Raw genomic sequence first — 25,807 nt, 5'->3', positions numbered from 1 at the left:
GTACACAGCTTGAAATTTCACTCCAAGTACAACTCATGAAAGTTCATTTGACTCAAGTGCACCAAGTAGGTGTGATAAGAGGAATTACGCGTGGTCTTTTCCCAGCAGGCAAGTAGTGTGTTCTTTCGTGAGCACAAAGCAGAGCCTCACAGTCGGTTTGTAAAAATAGCCAACTTTATAGTCAAAGAGTACTAAGACACTTTTACAAACACTTCCTTCTCATTCCAAAAGAGGCCACCTGGCTTCCAGTAAACACACAACCCAAAACAAAGACAACAAAGGAAGTGTCCACATGTGAGGGGCATGTTTGACTATTCTATATTACATATGAACAATTAGGTAAGGGGGCTCAAATGAAGCTTTAATATGCAACATGTGTGGTCAAAATAAAGCTTTAATTAGCAAAGACACACATACGCACACACACACACACACACACACACAAAATGAAGGTATAAAATAAGTTCATATGGAACAAAAATCTGCACAATTGTTGGGAGGCTCAGCGGCAAATTGCATCATTTACATATTGACATTGATTTGGTCGACGTCCAACCGAGTGCTGAGGGTCTTCCTCAGACCCCTTCTCTTTTCACGCATGCGCGTGCACACACGAAGAGAAGAGAAAACAGTTCATCATCAGGAAGCGTCCTGCTCTTGTGTGACCCTTGTGCCGCTTCAGTCGCACATCTCCTCGGGCAGCTCGTGGGGGTTGAGGATGCCGGGCACGGACATTTGGAGCTTGTGTTTCTCTTCCTGGGCCTGACGCAGAGAGGCCTCCCTCTCCTCCAGGAACAGGTCTGTCGTGTCCTCACCAGCAAACTCCTGCACAGGCACACACACCACAAAGCTCAGCAACAATGTACAGTACATACATAATGTAGACATAGTGTACATGAGCATGTTGTGTGTGGACACCTCCACGCCCTGTCGTGAGGAGCTATGGGTCTGGTGTAGACACTGACCTTGATCTGGACCAGGAAGTCTCTCAGGTGCTCCTTGAAGGCAGGAATGTCCTGGTTCAGGCTGAACAGCCCTGTTACAAACACCTTCACCTGGGCACTGACCACAATCACAACACTTAGCGCTTCTTATGTCTACAGCATCACACACTTATTTATTTCCCCGCAATGACCTTTCACATGGCCTCTATGCATCCTTTGCTGCCAGCCAATTGTGCTTACTTTCTCATTTTCGTAGTTACAGCATACAAAACCCGTTTACGACTTTCTAAATATGTTCTTTATTTGAGCCCTCTAGGCATGAAATAACACCCCACTTAGTCACCTTTACGCTCCTAATGCCCAATGTAGTAGACCAATAACAGGAAATCAGACATATTAGACAGAAATGACTTTAACATTGGGAGAGTTTTCTGGACAGCATACTTTTCTGGCAGGCTATTGTTTCATAAATGTAACATTACTGACACCTAGTGACCAGTGTAGAATACCACATATTACATTTTTGAATGAGTCTTCTGAATTAAAAAAATCTAAATGTTTTGTCAAATAGCTTCAGTAAAACAATAGATGTACACAGAAACACAATCATGATCATTTTCTTAGTCGATTAATCTGAAGCTTGTTGTTTCAATTAATGGAGTAATGGGTTAGGCCATAGATGGACCAAATGAATATGAAGCAAACACCTACAGTTAGTGGTTGGGTCCGCAACATATCAGAAAAGAGGCAAAAATGCCTATCACTGTTTTCCCAAAGTCAAAGCTGATGTGAGAGAATATCTTGTTTTCCACTAAAACACAGAAGATAATAGGTCTGCTTTCATGGATGACTAAGAAATTAAAAAATATTCACATTTGAGAGGCTGAAATCTGAGGATATTTACATATTTAAATTAAAAAAAACAACAGAATCGATTACCAAAATAGTTTGATTAATCGGGTAATAGATTAACCATTGATTAATCATTTGTCACAGCTCTAATGACAACACAAGAATCTAAAATAAAAAGTCACCAAGTCACAAATGAATGTGTAAGCCATGGTTTGGTTCTGTTTCGATTATGTCGACATGAGTCAGCCATAATCGGGATCCAGAGTATGAAGGTGTACTGGAGTATACAGTATAGAGTCTTAAATGATGATGAAGACTTACTCCTGCAGATGTGGGAATGCGGTCTTGAGCAGGTTGGCGATGTATTCCTGCACGTGCACCTGATTGTTGGCGGGGCTGGCGGTGCTCAAGGCCACGCTGACCTTGCCCTCCTCCACCAGGTTGAACATGTAAGCCAGGATGGTGGCGTGCATGGTCAGACCTGCAGACAGACAGCAGTGAGGCATTGACAGCGCTTCCACTTCATTAGGGACAGGTGTGCAAGGTGATGAGATGCAGCACCTGCAGTGTGAGACGTGTCCGTGACAACAGAGAAGATATGCTGCAGGATGTCACAGAAGTACGTCTGGTAGAAGCTCTGAGCTGCCGCCTCCTCTGAAGACACGTTCTGTAGCAGCGTGAAGAGGATCTGAAGACCTGCAAGAAGGCCACAAGCAGAAGTCATCTTTCAAACCAATTCTATTGTTCAAGGAAAAGCTTGCTGGCCCTCACCTGTGTCTGCAACGTTCCTCATGGTGTGCTTGAAGGCCCAGATAATAGAGTCCAGGATGAGCTTAAACTGGGCGGGGGCAATGGCCAGGAAAGCCGGAAAGCACTGGGAAGTGGCCGCTTGAAGCAGGTAGAAGAAGTGCGTCCTGTGCTCTGGGAATTCCTCAAAGTCCTGAAGACATAGGCGAGGAACAAAAGTACCCCACACAAAACACATGAAGCACTGTGCTTTTACTTCACTCAGTCGCTCAAATGTGGCAACATCTGACCCACCTTGTTGATCATGTTCAAGGTGCACTCAAAGACAGCGTCAAAGATTTTAGGGATTTCTCCTGTAATATGGACTCCCAACTTGTTGACGATGGTTGCCATGGTACTGAGGACCTCGGGCTCCCTGGCAGCCGCCACGTTCCTCTGGTAATCGATAAGCACCGCCTCCAGAAGCGGAGGCACAAAGTTCTCTGCCACCTGAGCACATTTGCAACATTCACATGTAGCATGCTTGAAGATGTGGAACATACTAGAGAGAATGGAGCAGCTATTTTTCTGGATGAGAAATATAATATATATAATATATAGAAATATAACGTGCATATAAGATGCAGCTGTCTTGTCTTCTCAGTGTTGGTGAAGCGGGATGTTCCTCACCATCTGAGGGTCGTTGGAGCGACTGACCCATCCTGAGATGAGCTTGAGGGTCTCTCTCTTCACCGTCCTCATGGTCCTGATCAAAGGTTGCTTGGTGACCATCTCGCCTGTTTAATAATGAGGATCATTAAAACAGGGGGGGGGGAAAAAATACAGAAAAGATGAGGAGGGAGGCTGACCGTTGGTCTGGACGGCAGAGGAGATGTTCTCACTCAGACATTTGTAGACATTGAGCATGTCAAGGTAGATGCGACCCAGCTGGACCACAAAGGGATGTCCGACGGCTTTACAGGCTCTGACGTTTGTTTTGAGTATGCTCCCAAGCTGACGCACAGTCTCTGCGTCCTTCAGGATGTCCACGTTCTGCAGAGTAGAGCGTATGCGGAGTGTGTGAAGGTGTGAGGGTTCCTACACGTTCCTGCAGTCCTTACCTTTGTGGCCTGCTGGATGATGCTGTCCCACACTTGATTGGGCAGCATCATGTACTTCTCTATTAGAAGCTCCTGGACCGCCTGATCTGTCTGGGCGCCAATCATGTAGCCCACAGCCTCATAGAACGTGTGCACCTGCAGACACAGACCGGGGGGGAGACGACTTATATGGACCCATCCAGAGCGCTTAACCTGAGAGGGAAGTCAGCACTGACCTGCTGAGGCTGCAGGTCGCAGATGATGGTGTTGATGTTGTTGAGGATCTCGTCGATGAAGGGCATCACCTCGCCCACCTGAACCTGGACAAAATGGCGGCGGCATTTCTGTGCGATCTTGATGAAGGTGTCACAGGCCATGTCCTGAACACCGTCGTGCGTCTCTGCAAGACCACGTGTTGACAAGTCGCAACATTCACTTTAAAAAAAAAAAAGAGGGGGGGGGGGGGGGGGGGGCACAGCGACCTCTCAACGGAGACAAAAGAATCAAGGATCTTCTCACCGTGCATGAACTCAAAGAGCTTATTGACGACAGTCTTGAGGAACTTCCAGTGAGCTCTCAGGAAGCGAGGGTACTGGCCTACAATGTACATGATGTTGGACGCAATGATTGCCTTGTTGTCCTTCCCTCTCTTCTGCTCACACAAGCCCAGAAGGTCCTGAAGACGACACACTGTCACACATTGGACCACCGCCGCCGCCAACAACAAAAGTAAACATGTCAATCACCTTGATGACTGTGACTAGAAACCTCTTCTCATCTTCTTCATGCATGGCCCCGCTGATGGAGCCGATGGCCCAGCAGAGCATGTTGAGGTTCCTCCACGACCACTCTGTGCCGTTCACCTGGTTGTGGAGCTTTTCTGTCATGATGCGCTCAGTGTCCACGTAGTCCAGATGGGTCAGATACACTGCGGAGTTTAGAATCTTAATGTTGATCAAGGTCAAACCGGTGCACTGGTCAAACACAAGATGCCTACCGAGGGTCTCCCTCATGTTTTTGTAGAGGTTGATGGCATCTGTGTCCTTCATGAACTCCCTGACCACCTCCCCCTGGTCGTTCTCTACCACCAGAACCTCCTCGGGCTTGGCCATGCGGCTCACCATCAGCAAGCGCACCTGGGAAAAGGAAAAATATAAAGTTAAGATGCAAATGATGGAACAACAGTAGTGTATGGAGCTCAATGGCTCACCTGAGAGAGGACGGTCAGGTAGAGGTGTCGGCGAGGCGGTACATCAGACAGCAGCGGCGTGCTGGAGGTGGAGAAGGGGCTCTCCCTGTAAAGCTCTGCTGATAAGTGGTTCCAATACTCCAGACAGATCTTGAAGATCTCAGTCTCCTCCACCTCAGACACCAGCAGCATGTAGTGTAGGGCCTGTGGGCCAGGCACAGACGGGTGGTGAGAATCAGAAAATAGTCAGTGTTGTAGTCCGTTTTGTGTCAGGTGTGCTCCGTGTGGCCTCCTACCTCCATGAGTGTCTCTCGCAGGTTGGGCCTCTTCTCTACCAGCTGGCCGTGTTCTTTGAGGAAGGTGCAGAGGAACAAACTGAGGTTCTGAATGAAGTTCTGCTCGTCATCCTTCCCATTGGCATAAGCCACTCTGATGTTTGTGTTCAAGGGCAACATCTGAGCACACAAAAGTTTGGTGCGTTGATTATTCAACGTTCTTTCACACATTTGTTATTTATATGATTATTGTAATTATCATGGGTGTGTACCTGTTTGAGCTGACACATGGTAAGAGTAAACAAGTTGGCAAACTGCTCCTCGTACTGGTTCACGCTCACGCCAGCAATTTCCGTCAAACATTTCAGTGTCACGTTGCGAAACATTGGCACGTTCAAGAACTGCAAACAACATTAATTTATTTAACTGGGAACCCTGGAAATATCCTGCTAGCAATGATCAATGAATGAACATCTCGCACATTGCTAGTTTGCGAGTGTGACAAACAAGTCAGCATATTAGGGTTGCAATTTTTGTTAGACTAAAATACTACAATGAAAATAAAACTACACCTTACCTTGTAGACCAGGGTGCTGATGAGTTTGGTCTCAAATATGTAGCCCAGAGGAATCCAGTTGAGGAAACGCAGGAGAGTCTCCAGAGTAGCGTGCACCAGTGGTGCATTCTGGGAGTTTTCCTGGAGAGAAGCAGTAAGGTGAAGGACGCGGAGGAGATCAATAAACAGACCTGAGAGGAGATGCTCTTACCATCACAAATTGGCACAGCTGGAAGATTTGTGAAAACTCGTTGCACATGCTGAGAGAAGAACAAAACAGGGTGAAGGTCAGGTTGGGACAACAATGTTTCAATTAAACTAAACTGTATGGGCCTGTATTAATGGCGCCCTCTGCTGGCTCCTGTCAAGTAGTGACATTTATTATTGTTGCTGTCCAATAAAATACATGTTTAAGATGTGAACATCAATGTTTGCTCCTGTCATTGAGGTGAAGAGAAACTAAAACAGGGGTGGGCAAATTTTTTGACTCACAGGCCACATTGGGTTGACAAATTTGGCCGAGGGGCCATCCAAATATGGGTGGTCAGCAAAGAGCACGACATACTTACTCATGGTGCAACAAAATGAAAACACAACACATCCACGGCAAGTTAACGCATCACATGAATCAAATGCTACTACTACGAGGGTGATAAACAACAGCATTGCGGTAAACATAACAAGTAACTTACTGTTATTTTAAGTGCCGCAAAGCATGCTGGGTAGTCCAGCGGCAACAACTATGAGGTATGAACAATAACACATTGAATATCAAACGTACGTTAATGTCCCTCCTCGTTTATTTCCCCGACAACCTCCTCAACATACTTTGCAATCAAGCAAAAATGCCACAAACACGGCAAAATGTTGGGGGAGAGAGTACCACAAGCTACCCAGCATGCCCTGCGGCAGGACTATATGGGTGTAATTTTGGCATGGGCATTTTGCATTGATATTTATTTGTATGCACACATGGTGCAGTAGGTAGGTTACAATGTGCGTCACGTGTTTGTTGATGTGCTGTGCTGTATGGATCGCCTTTTTGTACAAGCTACAGATAGCATCTGATTACTACCTGTACTCAAGCGTGTCACAATAGCACTGCAAGTCATGTTGCCGGATACGGCTTCAATGTTAAAGGTTTACTAAAAAGGAATTTGGAAACGCCCGGTGGGCCAGATTAAGACGCTTGGGGAACCTGATGTGGGCCACAGGCCGCAATTTGTGCACCCCTGCACTAGAAGGTGGCAGCAGAGCAGTGATTGGCTTTTCTCACCTGTCCTTGAGGTGCTTGGCCTTCACCTGAGTCATCTGTCCACTGGAGAAGTCAAAGACCTCCTCGCTGAGCAGCTTGAGGATGATCATGTTGTTCTGACACAGGCTCTCGCTAGTGCGACTGGCACCCACGATATCGCTGATGAAGGTGGGCCAGTGTTTGGGCCACTCCTGCTTCAGGATCTACAGAGGCCAGAAGAAGAAGTGTAGCTCATGCCCCATGGTGATCCTGACGTTGTTCCTGCGTGCAGCAGACTGTTTACCTGGACCAGGATCATGTTGAGCTTTGAAATGTACACGCCCTCTTTCTAAAAAAAAATAAAAAGATACACACAAAGTCAACATTTGAACAACATGCACAACATGTGTGTGCTATAAAAGTCAATTGACCTCCATGTTTGCTGGGTCCGAGGAAGTCTTGATGATAAGTCCCACAACATACTTCTTGATGCCTGTGAAACATGCACGTTACTTTTAAAAGCTGACAAACACGTGCAGACTGTTCACAATGCGAACAAACTAACCTTCACACTGGTTTCTGGGAAGAATCTTCCAGCGAGTTTTAATGACAGTCTCCAGAATCTGCAGTGCATAATACTGAAGAACAGAAGAAAAATGACTACACTTATTTTTTTAAATGGGTTGATGTGGAGAAAACATCAAAGCAACACTACCTTAGTTTTCATGTTCTGGGAAAACTCCAGGATGGTGTCCACTCTGGTCCACGCGTCTGGGTGGTCCCTCAGGTTGGTGAGCACTTCCTGGGCCACTCGTTGCTGCATTCATTTGGGGGAATCATATTTACTGTCTGACATAACTGCTTTCTACAACAGCCAACATTGCCACTTACAGATGGCGTCAGCAGGCGGCTCACCTGTGATCCAATGTCATGGTACATGGAGTTGACCACGTTGTCCAGCAGGTTGATGTCTAGCTTTTGGCTGAAGTCCAGCAGCTGTCTGGCTGGGTGGTCGGCCAACATGGTCATTTCTGCTGGCATAGAGAGTCTGAAAGGAGGAGAAGGTCAAAGGAAACCTTTGCATCACCTGGGCTTCATGGCTGACACTGCACTAAATGAAATATCTTCTAAAAACATCAAAGTATTGCTGTGCATTGTAGCTAAGAATCACATCTAAAAAGGTACAAAGTTACAAAGTAGCTAAAGCAGCAAATACCTAAACATGTCAGTGGGTGTCGTATTTACACGTGATGCTTTCAGACAGTAAAAACAAGCATGGTTCAAACACAAATGTTACAACGTGCCACAGCGCCGCCATCTGGAAAAAGACATACACAACAGAAGGACGAGCCTGACCCGATTCGTCACTTTGCAGCATTTAAAAAGTTATTTCAATCGCATCCTGGGGGTAGCGGCCCCTGTAGTTACAAGCAGGTGTCACTATGGATTCGTGTGTGAACGCTTAGCTGGCACCTAGATAAAACAAACAGCAGGTTAGCGTGCACACTTTGAAGCTAACGTCTAGCCCATGTCGGGTAAGTTGGTCCGAAAAAGCGTTGACTCACCTTGTTTTTCTTCCGCCCTTTCGTCGAAAGACTTTAGTTGGTGAGCTCTTAAACTTAAGAGTAAAAAAATCTGCGCAGGCAAATGTAAGTTTAGCTCATGCCACACACAGAAACCGCCACAATTAGCAAGGAGCTAATGCTAACGCGACAATTGGAAGTGATTTTATTAAATATCTTACGTTGGTTATCGGTCGATTGTTGCAGTGGTATTAAACGTACATCCACGTCAGAAATGTATGTTTCTTTGATCAGCGGGAATGGCAGCCGACTACCACCATGCTAACTGCTATGTAGCCCTCTAATGGAAAAGTCAATGATATTCAGCCCTACTTGCTAAGCTTTTAGCTATTAGCTAAGCTGTCACTATTCCGGGTCATAGTAACCAAACGAAACAGTCAGCTTTTATTTTAGCTTGGCTTCGCACACACTTAAAAGTCAAAGATTTAATGCGTGCTAGTGAGCTCGTCCTCTAGGCTCATGCTTCCATCCACGGACCGGCTCAAACCGGTTGAGACCGGGATATTCATTCTCGGTGCTTCGGCCCGCCGAGCGCCGCGTAAAATTTGGACTATGTACCCGCCCCCGCTCTTTCTCATTGGCTGCGAGAAGGCCTGCGTCACGTCCTGTCACTGGCGGGGTGGTGCTGTCAACCTGGCCCCGCCTCCTGGCACTTTGAGGCGCAGCTGTCATTTACAGTAAACATTTCTAATAATTTATAGCTTTAAATCATTTTCTTGATAAACTTTCAAGCACATTTAGAGTAAACATCACTAGTAATTATAATTTATAGCATTAAATCATTTTATTGATAAACTTTCAAACACATTTTACAGTAAACATCACTAATTTACAACACTAAGATAAGTTATGACTTGAGTTAATTTTATTGAGCAATCTATATACCATCTATTGGTGAAATCTCAATGAAATAATAGAACATGAGTGACTGATACAATATTATATGTCCTCAATGATGAGGTTGGAAGGATGCTAAGGATGTTGTTCATCCTCGTCCTGCTTCCCGCTGTCAGTATCCTCCGCATCCTGCTCACTGTCGTCAGAATAGTTGTCGTGGTCGTCTGAGTAATCACAACTTTCACAGGATTGATGCACGTCTTTGTCCTCGCTTCCATGACATGATGCCTTCTCCTCAGATTCCACCTCCTGGTCTTCATCGTCCAGGGAGACCTTTGTATAGAGGACAGGCTCCAAAGCGATGCCCTCCGACTCTGGTAGCTCGCTGGACAACACGAGAAGAATGAGCAGACGTCCACAGTGTCTTCATCACAGTGCATCATGGGCAAACAATTACCAAGTGTCATCCGCTTGGGGTGAACGTGACATCACTGCCTTCCTGCTGATGAACTCCTCGGTCAGGTGGCAACCATGCAAGGTGTCAGAGAAGTGTTTCTCTGCCGCCTGCTTGGCATTCTTCTGTTGTTGGCGGAGTACATGATTATTATGAACATTTTAAACGTCTTTCAACTTCTGCTGTTTTTTTTGTTCAGTTTTATTGCTATTGTTTTATTTTTGTAGAATGAGCTGTGGACTAAAATGGCCCCTGGGCTGCACTTTGGACACGACTGATCTACAGTTTTAGAGCAGTCTGAAAAGTAACACACCAAACAAAACCTCTTCCACATTCACCTGAGCAACCTGCTCCAGTAACAGTGGCCTCCCCTTCACTCGCTCCTTAATCTCCTTGATCTCCTGCTGGTACTCCTTCCTACGCTGGCGGTCTTGTTTCCTGTACAAGAAGTAAGGAGATTGTGGGTGTGGACTCAGCACCAGAAGTAGTGTCATGGTTTTCTTCTCACCTGAATTCTTTGAGTTTGCTGTTGTGTGTCTGTGAGAGCGCGAGGTGGGGGTCGTTGGCATGGGCACGCTTCTGCACCAGCTTCTGAAGCTTCTTCTCGCGCTCCTTCTGTCTCTCCTTCCAGTGCTCCTCCTCTTGCTCGGCCCTCCTCCTCTGCTCCAGCACCTGTCTGCTCACACAGGAGGACGTTTGAGGGGCGTCTACAGGTGTTGGGAAAGAGGAGGGATGGAAGGACACTGCAGGGTTTTGGGGCAGACACTCAGACACTGTGGAGGTCGCTAAGGTCTAGGCTGGTGGGGGTGAGGAGCCTGCTAAGGTACCTCACGGCCTCATGGCGTTTCTTGGTGGCATCTGTGATTTTGGCAGGAAGCAGCTCCATGCTTCCAGACAGGGATGAACACAGGCTAGAGTTTGGAGTGCGGACATTCTTGGGGGAGCTGATGTATGGCCATCGCAGCGAGCACGAGCTGCTCTGCTCCTTCTCCATGTCTGCAATGATGCGCTGGCGGTGAGAGGAGATCTGAGACGTCCTCAAATCAAAGGGCTCACACGATGTTGTCGGCTTCACTTCTTTCCTCCTCTCCATGGTCTTCTGAAAGCGTTTGTAACTGGCATTGAAGTCTGGAACTTCCTTGTTGATGTGGGGCCTGTGGGAGAAGGCTGGGTTGCCATGTTTGCTGCCATCTTTGCCGCTGCCCTTGCTCTTCTTGCTCTCACAAAGTCTCCGGTCCAGCATGTTGGGAGCTCTGGATGAGCTGTGGAGCATCTCCTGGGCTCTCATCTGCTTCTGGATGGAGCGGTACAGCTGCTCCTCCTTTCTCAATTCGCCAGACGCTGCCGCGTACACAGACTTTGGCACCGGCTTGGCCTTGAAGGGCTTGACCCGGTCCTGCTCAGAAGGCTGCTGCTGCTGCTGGCGCTGCTCCTTCTTCAGTCGCTCCCTCTCCAAGAAGCTGAAGGGCTTGGAAAGACTTCGTAGGTGGTGCTCCTCTCGCTCTCGCATGGTCCTGCGGCGTTCCTCGTTGCGTTCCTTCAGCTCCTCATAAAGTGGCAGGTGGACATGCGCTGGTACCGGGCTAGCCCGGAACTTGTTCTGGCACTCGGTTAGCTCCTCCAGCTGTCGTCGCAGCTCCGCGTTCTCAAGTTCGATCTCAGCCCGCGTCTTCACGCCGCGCTTCTGCCGCTCCGCCTCGCGCAGCGTCATCCGGAATGGTTTAGGCACAGTCACCCGGTGGCTCTGCCTCTTCTCTTTCTGCGGCTGGAAGTTGCTGTGGCCTCCCGGCAGAGAGGATGACAGGTGGCGAATGCGAGGTGAGAGCTTGAAGTCCTTCCACATGTTCTTGATGTATTCTTTGGGAGAGAACAGCAGGCCTTTCTCCACGTCGGAACAACCGTCTTCGTCCGATGACTCAGACGGCCCAGAACCTCTCCGGAGCTCCATGGCAGAGTGCGACTTCCTCAGACGGCGTGAAGCTAGCGCACTACAAACACACCTGTGTCACTGCTGGTCACAAGAGACACACCCCACTCACAGAATGTACTCTGTGTACTCTCTGTGGACACTTCATTAGGTACACCATCTAATGAGATCAATACAAACATTCCCTCTTTTATTATTATTTTTGTGTATCATACTGAGAGCTCTTTCTCACATTTTAGTTTTTATATGTGTTGGATCTCATGAGAGGGCGTACCACATGAACTTATGACATCATAATCAATGCAATCATTGCGTTACGATACTGTTTTCTCTTTAGGAATAAAACCATTTTTCCTTAAAATGTGTTTGATAATGTATAAAAATTAGGGCTGTCAAAGGGAATGCGTTATTAACGCGTTAAGCGAAGTTTCCTTTAACGGCACTATTTTTTTTAAGCGCGATTAACTTGTACAGACCCTGTCTGACCATCGGCTGACGCCGTAGTGTGAGGAAGCAGCGGTCACCGTGTAGCTACAAGCGGGAGCAAATATTGAGCAGAAATGGAGAAAGAAAGAGGTATTTTGATAGGTAAATTTTGCTTGAAAGCCCTGGCAGATGGCTCTTGCAACAAGACTGAGGTATTCACTGTCGCCGTTTGGAAAGTCACTGACGACATCATTGTCGGCTTGCCAGAGAGAAGCGAGAAGGTATTGAAGCACTGCCGTTTTGTCATTTCTCGAGCCGTCTCTCGGTTGATATTTTGCTTGAAACTACGAGCTAAAATTTGGGTACGCGCTACTAGTTAACGGCAGGCATAGCCAAGGACAGTTATGTGGTGGCTTCTGTCAATGACGTGACCATGACTGAAGTGCTAGCAGCACTAGCATTAGCTACAGTAGCTAGTCATCAACAACACATCAATAAAACATATGTACATTGTAGCTATTTAATTTATCTTATTTATTATGTATTGTGTAAAACTATGACAGGAAAAACATCAAATTAAAAGTACAAAATTAATACAGACCCACCATCCACCAGTACAAGCCTGAACTTATTTTTCAGAGAGCTTGTGTACCACAAATATACACATTAGCACTCTGTAAGGTCATCAAATCTTACCTTTATGCATTCCTACATCATATACATCTGTATGAGCATTTGGGAGCAAATACAGTATGAGGTGAAAGAAAAAGAGTAGTCCATCTGTGTGAATTTCTCTCGGAGATGAATAATGAATTTCTCTCGGAGATGAATAAAGTATCTGTACAGCGTGTGACAACAGGAGATGATGCGTTCAAGGACCATCAAAAAAAGTAAACATTCAAAAACTGGGGGATTTCTAACGACATTATTTTTTAACAAAAATAATAGCTGATATTTGCAAAATTGATATCCCTTTACATTGCCATTAAATAGCAGCTTGTACCCACATTTTTGCTTGCAGGTCAAAGCAAAAATCAGCCGAGAGATGGTTCGTATCTAAAAAAAACACGCGTTAGTTAGAACACTGGAATGTCAAGGTACCATTGTATAAATGACAATTAAAAAACACCCGCCACAGTAACTTCTCGCTTCTTTCAGGCAAATTGACGTACGTCGTGACAATTCCAATCACAGCGACAGCAGATACACATAATTTTGATCTTGTTGCGAGAGCCATCTGCCAAAGCTTTGTAACTAAATTTACCATTCAAAATACCCTTTTCTTTGTCCATTTCTGCTCAATATTTGTTCCTGCTTGTGGGTCCACAGCACTGATCTGTATAATATATCTGGATAGCTCATTGGCGATGACTTGTGAAGCCACACGGCCGCCATATTGCCACTTGCAAGAAACACTTCTCGGACAAGCGTTTGCATTCGTGGTGAACTTTTATTAATTCGGATTGGACACAAATTTTGCCTTAAGATGCCTTCATGTGCAGCTATTAACTGCACAAATCGCCAGTTCAAAGGCTGTGGACGACATTTCACCTGTAAGTATGATTGAAATGTAGATTTATGATTGATCATTTAAGGGTTTTGCACTGTCGATCTCTCAGATATTTTCGATCGTGTAAAATTCCTCAGATTACATGTATGTCCCGAATTGATACGTTTATATAGCTCTATAATAGCTAAGAGGAAATTTACGTACTTTTTTGTTATATCATGATATATGTATTTCTTTAAGGGACGAAGGTTGCGTTACTTGAAGGAATGGAAGAATCTCAGTGCTTCCATGATGCTTACCAGGCATTGTATACAGTGCAGTTAGCAAGCCAGTTTGCATACAATTGACCCGGCATGACCCTTCATTTGGATAAACAACGATGTTTTTATTTGCTGCTGAATGACTGACGTAAAAGGATTCATTGATATGATATGTTCTGGAAAATAATATTACTGAACATGCATACTGGTATGTTTGAGATTGCAAACAATATATTGTCTTCCCCAAAGCATATGGTTTTGTTTCAGTGTTGTTTTTTTTTCTGTGTGTGTGTGGGTGTATGTGTTTATGGTTATTACACATTATGGTTATCACATATTATTCCTGTGGTTTTTGTTCAAATATATTTCTATATCAGAAAAGAGGTTATTTCTATTTCATAACACAAACAAAAAAAAATCAGCAAAATGTTAAATGATTTTAAAACTTGTCCAAAGTCACTCTCCTTCATGATTCATATTTTGTACAGACGAGAGCATAGTGAATTGTATCAAAGTAAAAAAAGTAAAGGATTATGACCATGGATTTTATTGGAAAAAGGGATGGGATATGCAGTTAAAATTAAAATCTCTTTCTAGAGGAGTAAAACTATGCATTGCTACAGGGGAATGCTGAGCCAGGGTGCAGAGTAGAATTTTGTCCCAAAGGCAATGAGAATTGGAAGGGGAAAAAGTACATTTAATACAGCCAAAAGATAGAGAATAACGTATCAAATCGTTTTAAGGGACGAAGGTTGCGTCACTTGAAGGAATGGGAGAATCTCCCGGCTTTTTAATTTAAAATATAGATGTTCTGCGAGCCTCTTCATCTGCTTTGTACACTATGTACGTTGAGTGGTAAGATGGCGTCTCTTTGGCTTCAGCGGCTTGCACGGGCGGGTGCGACGTATGAGCTATCCAGATATATTATACAGATCAGTGCTTCAGCCATGGTCAATTGACAAGCCCCTAAATTGCTGTCCTTGGCTATGCCTGCCATTAAATAGCAGCTTGTACCCACATTTTTGCTTGCAGTTCAAAGCAAAAAATCAGCCGAGAGATGGTTCGTATCTAAAGAAAACATGCGTTAGTTAGAACACTGGAATGTCAAGGTACCACTGTATAAATGACAATTAAAAAAACGCCCGCCTTAGTAACTTCTTGCTTCTTTCAGGCAAATTGACGTACGCTGTGACAATTCCAATCACAGCGACAGCAGATACACATAATTTTGGTCTTGTTGCGAGAGCCATCTGCCAAAGATTTGTAACTAAATTTACCATTCAAAATACCCTTTTCTTTGTCCATTTCTGCTCAATATTTGTTCCTGCTTGTGGGTCCACAGTCACCGCTACTTCCTCAAACTATGGTGTGGGCCGAGGATCAAACAGGACGTGCATGCGTTCCTCGCACGTCAAAGGAAACTTCCATCAACGAGTTATTTTGACAGCCTTGATAATAAATATTAAAAGTTCAAAGTACAGCGGCCCCAGCACAATAAGATGTAACAAAGCACTGACCTTTGGCCGGTCTCCCCAGCAAGGGGGTCCTTGGCGTGGCGCTGCAGCTTGTGGTGGTACATGCTCTCTAGCTCAGCCATAGTGCGGAGGTGAGCCTTCTTTAGCTCCTCCAGCTTGCTGTAGTACTCCTCGTTGGAGAAGAAGATCTCACGCAAGTCCATGCGCTCTGCCGCCCCTGCTTTGTTGTCCTTCATCCTCCGAGGACAGTCTCCATCACACAAGTCAGATCCTATGTCCTCGTACTCTGCCTGGGGGAGAAACAGTTGTTCTTTTGGTTGTCTTTGAAGATGTTTACACAGATAACAGAAGATGTAGTGCTGAATAGATGCTCAACTTCCACGTTATGTCTTGAGGGGTCAACATTTTTGTCCACTCGCTGGAAGGCGCCAGCATGGTCTCAGGTCTAAGCCTATTAGGGCGTGGGCGCGACGTTGACCATATGGCTGCCCACCGAAGGCGGATTAACATGATGGTTCAATTGACACAAGCAGCATTAGGTGTAGGTCTGCACGGCGTCCAACGGGACAAACGAGGAGCGTGCCAGGGTGTGGGAGGTGAACGAACAAGGATGAAGGATTACACCCTGAATGTGGACACTTTGTAATCTATTCCAAAAATAGTCAGGAAGACAAAGTGTTCTCTCACCAAATCCTCACAAAGCACCACCTGACCTCAAAGTGTCCACTTAAGCACGCAAATATAACATCTATTTATTATTTAAGATCATGTAACGACGATTCATGAACACAGTTAATCAAATGTCATTAAACATCCCGATACTGTAAGTACAATGTATCTATCTTCTAGTCCAATCATCTTTAATACCTGACCAACTTTTGAGTTATTTGTTGACTTGGTCGCCATCTTTTACCTCCTTCTCGTAGTCCCGGTTGTCCATGTGACCTGTGGCCGAGTTGGGTTCCATTTTCTCGCGCTCATAACAGGCTAACGGCGCCTTCGTTTGAGGGTCCACTGGCCTCCTCAGACACGATGTGACCAGCACGTTGTTCCGGTGCGCGTTGGCCATGACAGACTACACTTCTGTGTATTTTTCTCACTGCCTTAAAGGCATAAAAATGATCGACTTAAAAGTTGGCTAAACACAGTGCGCCTCCGCTTGCCAGCAGCAGTCTGCCTTTAAAACAGGAAGTCCGTGTTGCCTAGCAACGAAGCCGCGCCTGTTGTCAAGGAAGTGATATACTGTGGAAGGCGTGTCAACTCTACAGCCTTACTGATCAAAAGCATTTATTATATAAAGAGGAAATGCATTTACCAGCTGCTGGAAAAATGTCAGATTACAGAACTTGACTTAATTGATATATACATATTTACCACTCATTGTCAGCTGTGTTTATTTATTAGAAAATTATATAAGTCAAAGGTGAATGTAAAAACTTCAAAACGAGAGTGTCATTCAGATGACACGGCTCAAAACCAGTTTTGGACTCAAAAGAATCAAAAACAGATGCTGCTCGGGTGTCAAAAAAAGGATTTTATTAACTTATGCAACCTAACAAGAGCATCATCAACATAGGGCGATGATGGGCGATTTGTTGGGTCCCTCACCAAGCGACTAAATGGGCCGGCATCAAACTTATCGTGTGTTCACCTGCAATCAAAAAGAGATGAAATAAAGTAAATAGATAATAGACATGATGAATGTCGGCGTAATTTGAGGAGAGGGGTCATACCACGTCGTCAATCTTGAGGATGCTGCGGACTGTCTCTGTAGCCAAGGTGAGTGCGCTGATGGAGACCAGTAATGGCTGCACCACCAGCTCCTCCAGAATGTTGGAGATGCCTCCCTGTTGCATACAGATAACAAAAAGACAGCTGCAGCACAATGGCCCCAGGAAGAGAGAGGTGTGTGGCTACTTTTGGGGGGTTGGGACGGATGGATGCAGCACACCTACCTTGCGCACGTTGATGCCTGCCATCTTGTCTCCCTGAGCGTGCCTGTTTCGGAGCTCCGTCACAGTGCAGATGGGGTTCAAGCCAGCATTCTCTGCCAGCGTGGAGGGGATGACCTCCAGGGCGTCGGCGTACGCCCTCACACAGTACGCCTCCATGCCGCCTAGCGTGCGAGAGTACTCGGCGAGACGCACGGCGAGCTCAATCTCCGGGGCGCCACCGCCAGCAATCAGGGCCCTTTAGGGAAGGAGATAAGTTCTTTATTCTTCATTACCCTGCATGTATGCAGCACAAAATGGACAGAGGTAAATATATTATTTTAGTTAGCAGCCATCTTTAAAAATTTACTTGTGTGAATGCCCCTCCATCACTAAGTTGCCATGACAACCAAGTGAGACATAAAAAGAGCACCCAACATTGATGTTCCTCCGCTTGTTACGCCCCAGCAGGATGACAAGTGCTGGAGCGCCTTTGAAGGAGGCGCTACAAGGTCACATGACACAGACTACTACTCCTTGTGACCCACCTTTTCTTCACCAGACAGCGGACAACGCAGAGAGCGTCGTGGATGGAGCGCTCCGCCTCCTCGATCACCAGCTTGTTGGAGCCCCTGACCACAATGCTCACCGTCTTCCCGGGATTGGTGCACCCCGTGATCTACGACGGGCAAAAACGAACCGTTTAGTGGAGGGACGGCGGCACCAACAGGCCGCATGATTTTTCACACCACATGGACGCGCACCCACCTTGATCAGCTTGCCCGAGCCGTCCAAGTTGACCTCCTCTGCCATCTCGGCGGCACCGAGCATCTCGGGAGTGAAGTGGTCGATGTGGGCGATGGGCTTAGTGCCAATAGTCTGAGACACAAGATTTGATAACGCTTATTGAGAGGGAAGATTTTTTTATTCTAATTTTTACTATTTTATTTACCTTATTTACATGTAATTTCTCATTTGGTCAGGTTTACAATTTATCATCTGTTCTATGTATCGCGTGTGGAGGAGCGATCGTAATCGTTAAATGACAACTTAATTCTGACTTTCTGGACTAATTTAGAGTATATTACTTTCTAGGGATGTTCCGATCTGATCTTTAGGATCGGGATCGGCTGCCGATCCGCTGTATTTTACAGATCGATAATATCCACTTCTGCCACGAGATCGGGACAATCCGGTTGCCGTATAGCGTTTGTAATTCTGGGCCACACTCCAACATGGTAGGTGCAGTAATGCGCCTCAAAGCTGGTTTTCCACTCGACTCCCACCACCCGCAAGAAGAAAAAACGCAATACCACCATGTAGACATGTCCGCAGTGTACCGTGGTGAAGTTAGTTTCTGTTGCACGTTGGCTATTCGGCTCCGTAGCTGCAGCGGTAGTTCCCCCCTCACTGTGCCCGGACTGCTGGGTCATGGTGGTGGGGACTCATACTGGAAGTGCCGCTGTACAGTGGCGAAGCTACGGGGTGGTCACTGTCAAATTACTTTTGCTTTGAAGAGAATTTGTGTAAAAAAAAAAATCCTATTCTAAATCACACCACAAATTGATAACCATTTCGAATGATTAGTCCTTCCCCAAAAGTATTTCACATGCCCATCCATCCATTTTCTATACCGCTTCTCCTAATTAGGGTCGCGGGGGCATGCCTATCCCAGCTGACTTCGGATGCCAGATCGGATGCCAAAAAAATGTGTATCGGGACATCCCTATGGCTTTCTATTGTCAAAGTTTGTGAAATGTAAATGTGGAGGTGCGATTGCAATACAGACTGCTAAGCTGCGCGCATGCATGTGTCTGTAATGACATTTGTACGCCACACCCCCACCTCAAAACTGTAAATCCTGGAGAAAAAAAATGCATTAGGACACATTTTTGTACGCACGGGCACACTCACCTTGCAAATGAACTCGATGTCTTCCCTCTCGATGTCTTTCACCACCATTATCTTCATCTTGTTGAGAAAGTGCAGGGCAAGGTCGCTCAGGGCATCCCTGTGGTGGCACGCTGGCGGCATTAGCGTGAAGGCGCGAAAAAGTGCCCTCATGAGCGTGCAACTGCGGCCGTTTCCTACCTGAGAATGGACTTCTGGATGAGCAGCACGTTGCAGCCGGCCTTCTTGATCTGTTTGACCATGTTGAGGATGTATGCGCGCTCCTCACGCAGCACACGGTCCATCTGAGCGTAGTCCGACACCACAATCTGGTTGTCCATCTGATTGCCAAAAGGTATTTAAAAGTTTGAATTATTGTTATAATTATTATATGTTTGTCACATTTAGTAATATGGACAGACTGATGTGTGTTTTTTAATGAAAGGCTGAAAAATGTCTCACATCAGTTTTGGGAGGAGACAAACAGAACTGGATGAGGCCAATCTTGGCCTTCTCCACCCGGCTCACACCAGCGCTGGCCACCTTCTGGGTCAGCACCAGCCCGTCCACCAGTTGACAGTCGTCGATGGTCCCCCTGGAACAACACCCACACAGTGAACGCCGTCTACCACTCCAGGTGGCGTCATCTTGCTGGATCAGGAGCACGGGCGCTCACCCGAGCTTCTTGATGACTTTGATGTCCTGCAGGTCCACGCTAGTGGCAGTGGCAGGGTCGATGACCCGCATGACAGCGTCCACACTCATGGGGGCCAGCAAGCTGGAGTACTGCGACACCACCTTGGAGCACAGTGACGTGGTGGCGCTGTTGAGAAGCGTCTCACGGTCGCTCAGCTCCACGGGCCGGCTCATAGCCGTCAGAATCTCCACACCCTTGTCCACCGCCTTCTGGAACGACTCAGAGATGATGGTGGGGTGGATACCTGATAGAAGGAGTTATCTAATGTCATCCATTTGTCATTACATGCTTACAGACATCATTATTGATCATATGATCATTATTTTAAGCATTACATGTGGGCCAAAATATTCTCATACATCTGATACAGTACATAATAACAGGACACACTGTTAACATAGTGAACAACAACCTTTCTGGAGCAGTTTGGAACAGGCATCAAGGAGGGCGCCTGCAATCACCACTACAGAGGTGGTGCCATCACCAGCCTCAATGTCCTGAGCTTTGGACAGCTCCACCAGCTGAAAACACATACGACTGCCATCACACTGACAGGCACTGACATTTAACACGTGTGTCACATCTGAATAGAACGTACCATCTTGGCTGCGGGGTGGAGCACCTGCATCTGCTTCAAGATGGTGGCCCCATCGTTGGTGATGGTCACGTCACCTTTCTCATCCTGGATCTGAAACAACAGGACACTCTGATGAGGCAGGCGTCGTCCAACTGAAATTACGCTGTGGTGCATTGACTAACCATCTTGTCCATTCCTTTGGGTCCCAGACTGGTTCTTATGGCATCAGCAACAGCTGTCAATTAATAAACAGCACAACAGGACTATTAGAAAATAACAATTCCTAACTTGACTGTGGAAGGGGAATTTTTCAACAATGTATGAGAAAAAAACTAATCAATTCTGCATTAACAATTATGTGATAACCGACTTTAAGATCATTCAAAAAGAATGAAAGCTGCCCAAGTCCAACCTGGTTCACGACGTTAAATTGTTCAATATTTAAATATTGCTCGTTAACTAGTAACATTTGGTTAGGACATACAGTATAACTGTCTCATACCCAGTCCAACCAAGGACGACCTCGTCTTGTACCGTTTTTTTTTTACAGTGAAACATGTCCACCAGTGCGTTAGTTTTAATTACCTTTGGCAGCAGAAATGTTACTGAACCGAATCTGTGCCGGCTTGTCGCGGTCCACATACGCCCCTCCTTTGTTTTTGCCTCCGTTTGAAGCCTTTGGTACAGCCATCGCTTCTGGCATCACGACTTTATAATCGTTGGAAGATGTCGAGGGAACACTTCAGAGTTGGACCGATGTGTTCTGGAGATGAAATAAGAAGCCTGATTTAGGATGAAGGTGGATTTTGTTATGTCCAACCGTCCCCCTTCAGAAGCTTCCAGAGCCGCGGGGGCAGGAGCAGAGAAGAGGTCGCACAAAGATGACGTAAACAGACAGTACTCGTAGATCACCGGAACTACAGAACCTTTTTTTAAATGCACATGAAAACATGTATTTTATGTTTAATTGTATTAAAACACACATGTATAATAAACAAATACTGCATTTAATTTCATTTTTTCTTTAAGAGTGACATATTATCTCTAAATTTAAAACAAAATGTTTCGGTTCGATTAACTTCGCCTGCTCGATGTGAAACCGCAAGGAAGATGGTTTGGATTGGAATGCTAACGAACAAGTTGAAATAGTCATTTGCGTAAACGTTTTCCCGCATAAGCGTGTGATCTGTTCACTCTCCTTGTTCACCGTCAATTTTGGCAACCTTTGCTGGAGGTTCGTAATCGTAAATGATCAGTGTGAGTTAAGCTACCTTAGCTGGAGCCATATACGTGCTTTCAGATAATAAGAGACATAAACATAAAGCTAATAAGATAGGAGTCCAAGTGAAACAAGCTGTGCGTTTGTCTTCGTAATATTTACTTATGTTGACTACATTAAAAAAAATTAAGTGTGCTTCATTCATTGCATTCAATGGGTGTACGGGGTGACGTAATATATACAGTGAAAGTAGTATTGTAACTCTGCTATTCATCCTGCTTCACTACTACTAGTAATGATATTGATTAATGTACTTATGTTGTAGGCTGCAGTGCAAGGTGAAGTGATGCTGTCTCTTAAGGAGAAAGACAAGGGCATCATTCAGAAGATGCTGGCGGCCGGCTGCTGCGCTCGCTGCGTGCTCAGATTCTGCTGCATCAGCGTCCAGGCTCCCTACAAGCAGCCCTGCCAGGTAAGCACCCATGACACCTGAATAAAAGTCACTTTGGTCGCCTTGATCCATTGTATACTGTTGGTCTCCCACAGGACACACTCGGGCAGCTTCAAGCTTTTGTCAACAACACAGAAGGAAAAAGTACTGAATCAGCAGTAACGGAGGAAAACAACAATTCCCAAGATGCTGCAGGGTCAGAAGAACCAACCAGTAAAAGAGCTAAAGTGGAAGTTGCGGAGGAGGCGGATGTGTGCGTGCTGTGTTTGGGCGTCCTGCAGCACCTATGTGACGTCACCCAGGCTATCAAGGTGAGACCACCCTCCAGAAAACTTAAACTGTGTCTTAGACTGTAAGAAAACAACTACAAACATGGAGTCCTGCTTGTTGTGTTAATGCAGATTGCAGATGCAGTGAAAAAGGAAGACTACGAGTTGGACACTTTGGTTCTGTCCATCTCTCTGCCTGCTCAGCTGTGTGTGCGCGAGGTCAGCATGTGTACGTGTGTGTCCATTTTGTATGTGTTTTATTTTGACGTGCATTCCTTTGTTCAAATCTGCAGCACTCCTGTTGGCTTCATGTGAAAGAACAAGTGAGGTAAGAACATGCATAATTAATGAATGAACATGAATGAATGAATGAATGAAAGGAAGACGTGTGACCCGTCAGAGCCAAGTGTGGCTTATTGGCCAAGGATGACGTCATCCAGGTGAAGGAGGCCTTCAAGTGGGTCATGCAGGACCTGCTTGGCAAGGAGCTGGGGGGTGTTGCTGTGGTAACTAAGGTGGGTGAAGTGTGGTGTCCGTATTCAGTAACAACATTTCCAGGGTAACATAGATGTGTTTGTGTTGTTTTGTGGTCAGAGTGCGTTGGAGGTCAGCGTGGGCTTCAGTCACTCAGAAACAGACACAGATTGCCACTTCCTGTGAGTTCCAGCGGACGGTAGCAACATTGTTGACTGAGACCCCATTGAGCCTGTTGGCATGGCGACACGTCGTGTAGCTTCACCATCTGATGACAGCGCTGCTGAGCTGCATCATCCTCATTCAAATTTCCATTTTATATTCTTTTTTTATCCAGTGCGGCAACCTGTCCAGACTGCTTCAAACCCACCAAGAACAAGCAGGTGAAGACATATTCAATATTTCAAAGTAAAAGCATACAGTGTTGGTGATTTGTTGCATGTTGCTGCTGAATGACGCGTCTGTGCAGTCTGTGTTCACCAGGATGGCAGTGGTCAAAGCTCTGGAGAAGATAGCAGACGGCAAATTTCTTAAGTGAGACTCAGCTTAAACTGTCAGTTTCCAAAAAGAGGTTTCAACTGGAGATGCTCGATATTGGCTTTCTTACCAATATAGTCCAGCACTTCATTACCGATGATATAGGCATCAGCCCTTCCCTCAAACTGATGTCAGTCTTGTAATGAACGAACACATTATGCTTCTTTTACTGCAATGCCACTGGACAAATACTGTAATATGCAATGAGAATGAGTTATAGAAAAATATGTCTAATCTTGTAACTTTTGTTTTGACTTCCGTTTACAAGCTATGGATAGCTTTTGGAAAGTCACATTTCACAAAAACAAAGTAAACTAATGAGCTCAAATACTGAAAAAAAACAGCACAGCATATCAGAGCATCCCCATCTACAAATGCAAGTATGCCTCCTAGTGGCTGTAAGCATCACAGCACTGATTGGACACTTCTGGTGATGTCATGGCATTGTTTTTTTTGTTGTTTTGTTTTTTTTACAGCACAGTCTGACCAATGAATAAAATCTTTCTTCTTCTCAGACACTCACCGTGTCCGCCATCAAGGCCAAGGAGCAGCTGCACGCCACAGGACATCCAGTGCGTTCACATGTCCGTCTTCGTGGCGGGTAGGTATTTAGGATGTACCTTGTCCCTTCTTGGTGGTTAAGTTGTAACGTTGTGTCCCGTGTGGCGTCTCTCAGGGCGGTACAACAAGTTTTGTCGCAGTCTGCCGCAGACACCCTGGCTCATCGATGGTGAGCGCAGGATGGAGTCGTCGGTGGAGGAGCTGATCGCTGCGCCCGTCCTCGCCGCCTTCAGAGCGGACGGTGACATTTGACGACACGTGACGTCTTCTCCGGGAGACCATGCCCCCGATAATCCCAACTTTGTTTTCCGCAGGATTTAATTTCTCCTCGTCGGGCAGGGAAGATGTGGACGTGCGCACGCTGGGAAATGGTACAAGTCCTGTTGAGGAGGTTCTGTGACGTCATTGTCACGAACTGATCGCATGATCAACTTGTCTCTGGTCCACTTCCAGGTCGTCCCTTTGCAGTGGAGCTGCTGAACCCTCACAGGATCCGACTGAGCCCAGACCACATGAAGAAAGTACAGCAGGTAGCGCTCCAGTCTCGTCCGCTCATGTGTTGTTACATCGTCATGGTGACAAGGAGGACTTGTTTTTCAGAGCATCAATGAGTCTTCTGACAAGATCCGGGTGAGAGATCTGCAGATAGTCAGCAGGTAGGAAGAAGATCTTCCTGGTTGTTGGACTCTGTTATACTTGTGTGTGTGGCTGCAGAGACGCCATGAGTCGGATGAAGGAGGGCGAGGAGGAGAAGACAAAATCATACAGAGCGCTGGTGTGGACACACAAGTCAATTCAGCCAGATGACATCATCTTCATGGATGACATCAAGGTTGCTGATTAGTGACAAACATGAGGAAGACTGCAGTGTTCCATCACGTGACCCATCTCGTTTATTCTGCCAGGATCTGTCACTGGACCAGAAGACCCCTCTAAGGGTCCTACACCGCCGCACACTGGCTGTCCGACAGCGAGTCATCCACAGCATGAGTGCTCGCTTCCTGGACGCGCACCACTTCCACCTGAGCCTGAAGACGCAGGCCGGCACGTATCCTGACTCCGCCTCCTCGTCTTTAGTGTAGACCGTGTAAACATGTTGCCTCCTCAATGCCGATGTGAACAGATACATCAAGGAGTTTGTCCACGGAGACTTTGGACGCACTAAACCCAACCTGTGTCAGCTCCTCAAGACGGACACGGACATCCTGGAGTTGGACGTGGAGGTCAGACGCTCGTCCCTTGACTAACACTTGGCCTTCTGTCCACGGGGAACTTTACAAATGTCTCTTCTTGTTTCCTCCTCAGTCTGTGGATGTGGACTGGCCTCCTGCCCTGCCAGACTGAACGTAGACCCAGACCAGACCACATAGTCCACATGGGTCCAGCTGCCAGTTTTTTTTTGTTGTTGTTGTTGAAGAACTCCTCAGTTTCATGCAAAATAAAATGTTTCTATGGCAACATAGAACACAATAAAAATAAAACAAAGATTTCAAATGTGAGTGTCACTCATGTAATGCTTCACTGATAAAATTAATACAAGCGTGGTCACACCCTGTACTGGGGTCAGACAATTTTTAAAAGGTTAATGGTGGTGGTTTTAGGGACGGGGCTAGATGAGTGGGGTGTGGATGTTCTCTCAGAAGCCAGTACACACTGCACTGCACACTTAAGTATTATTTTGTATTTTTTTTCTAGCAAACCTGTCAAGCACAGAGTTTGAGAGGTTAAACGCAAAATGCCAAACATTTTTTTTACAGTGTAGACGATAGGGGGCACAACTACACTTTACTCATACTGTATGTAAACAGTTGCACAGGAATCAATGAAATAAAAGCTAAAATTGTCATGTCAGT

General features: G+C 45.9%; 4 protein-coding genes across 6 annotated transcripts; 1 reads left to right on the top strand and 3 right to left on the bottom strand.

Annotated features, from left to right (window-relative positions):
* Positions 1-156: 156 nt before the first annotated feature.
* xpo1a (exportin 1 (CRM1 homolog, yeast) a) lies at positions 157-8,995 on the bottom strand. Its single transcript, XM_054780112.1, has 25 exons — positions 8,442-8,995; positions 7,792-7,924; positions 7,592-7,693; positions 7,442-7,514; positions 7,308-7,369; positions 7,181-7,225; positions 6,919-7,100; positions 5,854-5,902; positions 5,664-5,783; positions 5,359-5,487; positions 5,108-5,266; positions 4,833-5,015; positions 4,620-4,758; positions 4,369-4,550; positions 4,142-4,298; positions 3,859-4,022; positions 3,644-3,778; positions 3,392-3,575; positions 3,213-3,319; positions 2,838-3,032; positions 2,568-2,736; positions 2,358-2,492; positions 2,118-2,277; positions 966-1,062; positions 157-825 (listed from the first exon to the last, which is right to left on the bottom strand). Exons 2-25 carry the CDS (start codon positions 7,915-7,917, stop codon positions 679-681), a joined length of 3,201 nt encoding a protein of 1,066 aa, XP_054636087.1. The 5' UTR covers positions 7,918-7,924; positions 8,442-8,995; the 3' UTR covers positions 157-678.
* Positions 8,996-9,237: 242 nt separating this feature from the next.
* On the bottom strand, positions 9,238-16,538 carry fam161a (FAM161 centrosomal protein A). 3 transcript variants are annotated; one of them, XM_054780215.1, is made up of 7 exons: positions 16,262-16,538; positions 15,391-15,638; positions 10,578-11,738; positions 10,259-10,426; positions 10,089-10,188; positions 9,754-9,875; positions 9,238-9,681 (listed from the first exon to the last, which is right to left on the bottom strand). In XM_054780215.1, exons 1-7 carry the CDS (start codon positions 16,415-16,417, stop codon positions 9,432-9,434), a joined length of 2,205 nt encoding a protein of 734 aa, XP_054636190.1. In that variant the 5' UTR covers positions 16,418-16,538; the 3' UTR covers positions 9,238-9,431. The 3 variants fall into 3 exon arrangements, with proteins under 3 accessions (XP_054636190.1, XP_054636191.1, XP_054636192.1); XM_054780216.1 differs by having other exon boundaries at positions 16,216-16,362; XM_054780217.1 differs by lacking the exon at positions 16,262-16,538 and adding an exon at positions 15,731-15,996.
* A 324-nt stretch (positions 16,539-16,862) lies between these two features.
* Positions 16,863-21,317, bottom strand: cct4 (chaperonin containing TCP1, subunit 4 (delta)). Its single transcript, XM_054779009.1, has 13 exons — positions 21,029-21,317; positions 20,626-20,678; positions 20,465-20,554; positions 20,279-20,387; positions 19,846-20,110; positions 19,632-19,764; positions 19,371-19,510; positions 19,194-19,290; positions 18,048-18,158; positions 17,828-17,958; positions 17,304-17,538; positions 17,082-17,195; positions 16,863-16,999 (listed from the first exon to the last, which is right to left on the bottom strand). The coding sequence occupies exons 1-13, from the start codon at positions 21,144-21,146 to the stop codon at positions 16,985-16,987; spliced, it is 1,611 nt and encodes a 536-aa protein (XP_054634984.1). The 5' UTR covers positions 21,147-21,317; the 3' UTR covers positions 16,863-16,984.
* Positions 21,318-21,545: 228 nt separating this feature from the next.
* Positions 21,546-25,581, top strand: pus10 (pseudouridine synthase 10). The gene is made up of 18 exons (XM_054779209.1): positions 21,546-21,700; positions 21,988-22,134; positions 22,209-22,424; positions 22,515-22,601; positions 22,676-22,710; positions 22,783-22,897; positions 22,977-23,038; positions 23,194-23,239; positions 23,326-23,390; positions 23,909-23,994; positions 24,070-24,195; positions 24,269-24,325; positions 24,408-24,484; positions 24,555-24,610; positions 24,669-24,786; positions 24,860-25,002; positions 25,078-25,177; positions 25,260-25,581. Exons 1-18 carry the CDS (start codon positions 21,692-21,694, stop codon positions 25,296-25,298), a joined length of 1,584 nt encoding a protein of 527 aa, XP_054635184.1. The 5' UTR covers positions 21,546-21,691; the 3' UTR covers positions 25,299-25,581.
* Positions 25,582-25,807: the final 226 nt, after the last annotated feature.

Source organism: Dunckerocampus dactyliophorus, chromosome 6 (assembly GCF_027744805.1).
Source record: "Dunckerocampus dactyliophorus isolate RoL2022-P2 chromosome 6, RoL_Ddac_1.1, whole genome shotgun sequence".
Lineage (NCBI taxonomy): Eukaryota > Metazoa > Chordata > Actinopteri > Syngnathiformes > Syngnathidae > Dunckerocampus > Dunckerocampus dactyliophorus.
This window is presented reverse-complemented; position numbering and strand designations above follow the sequence as displayed.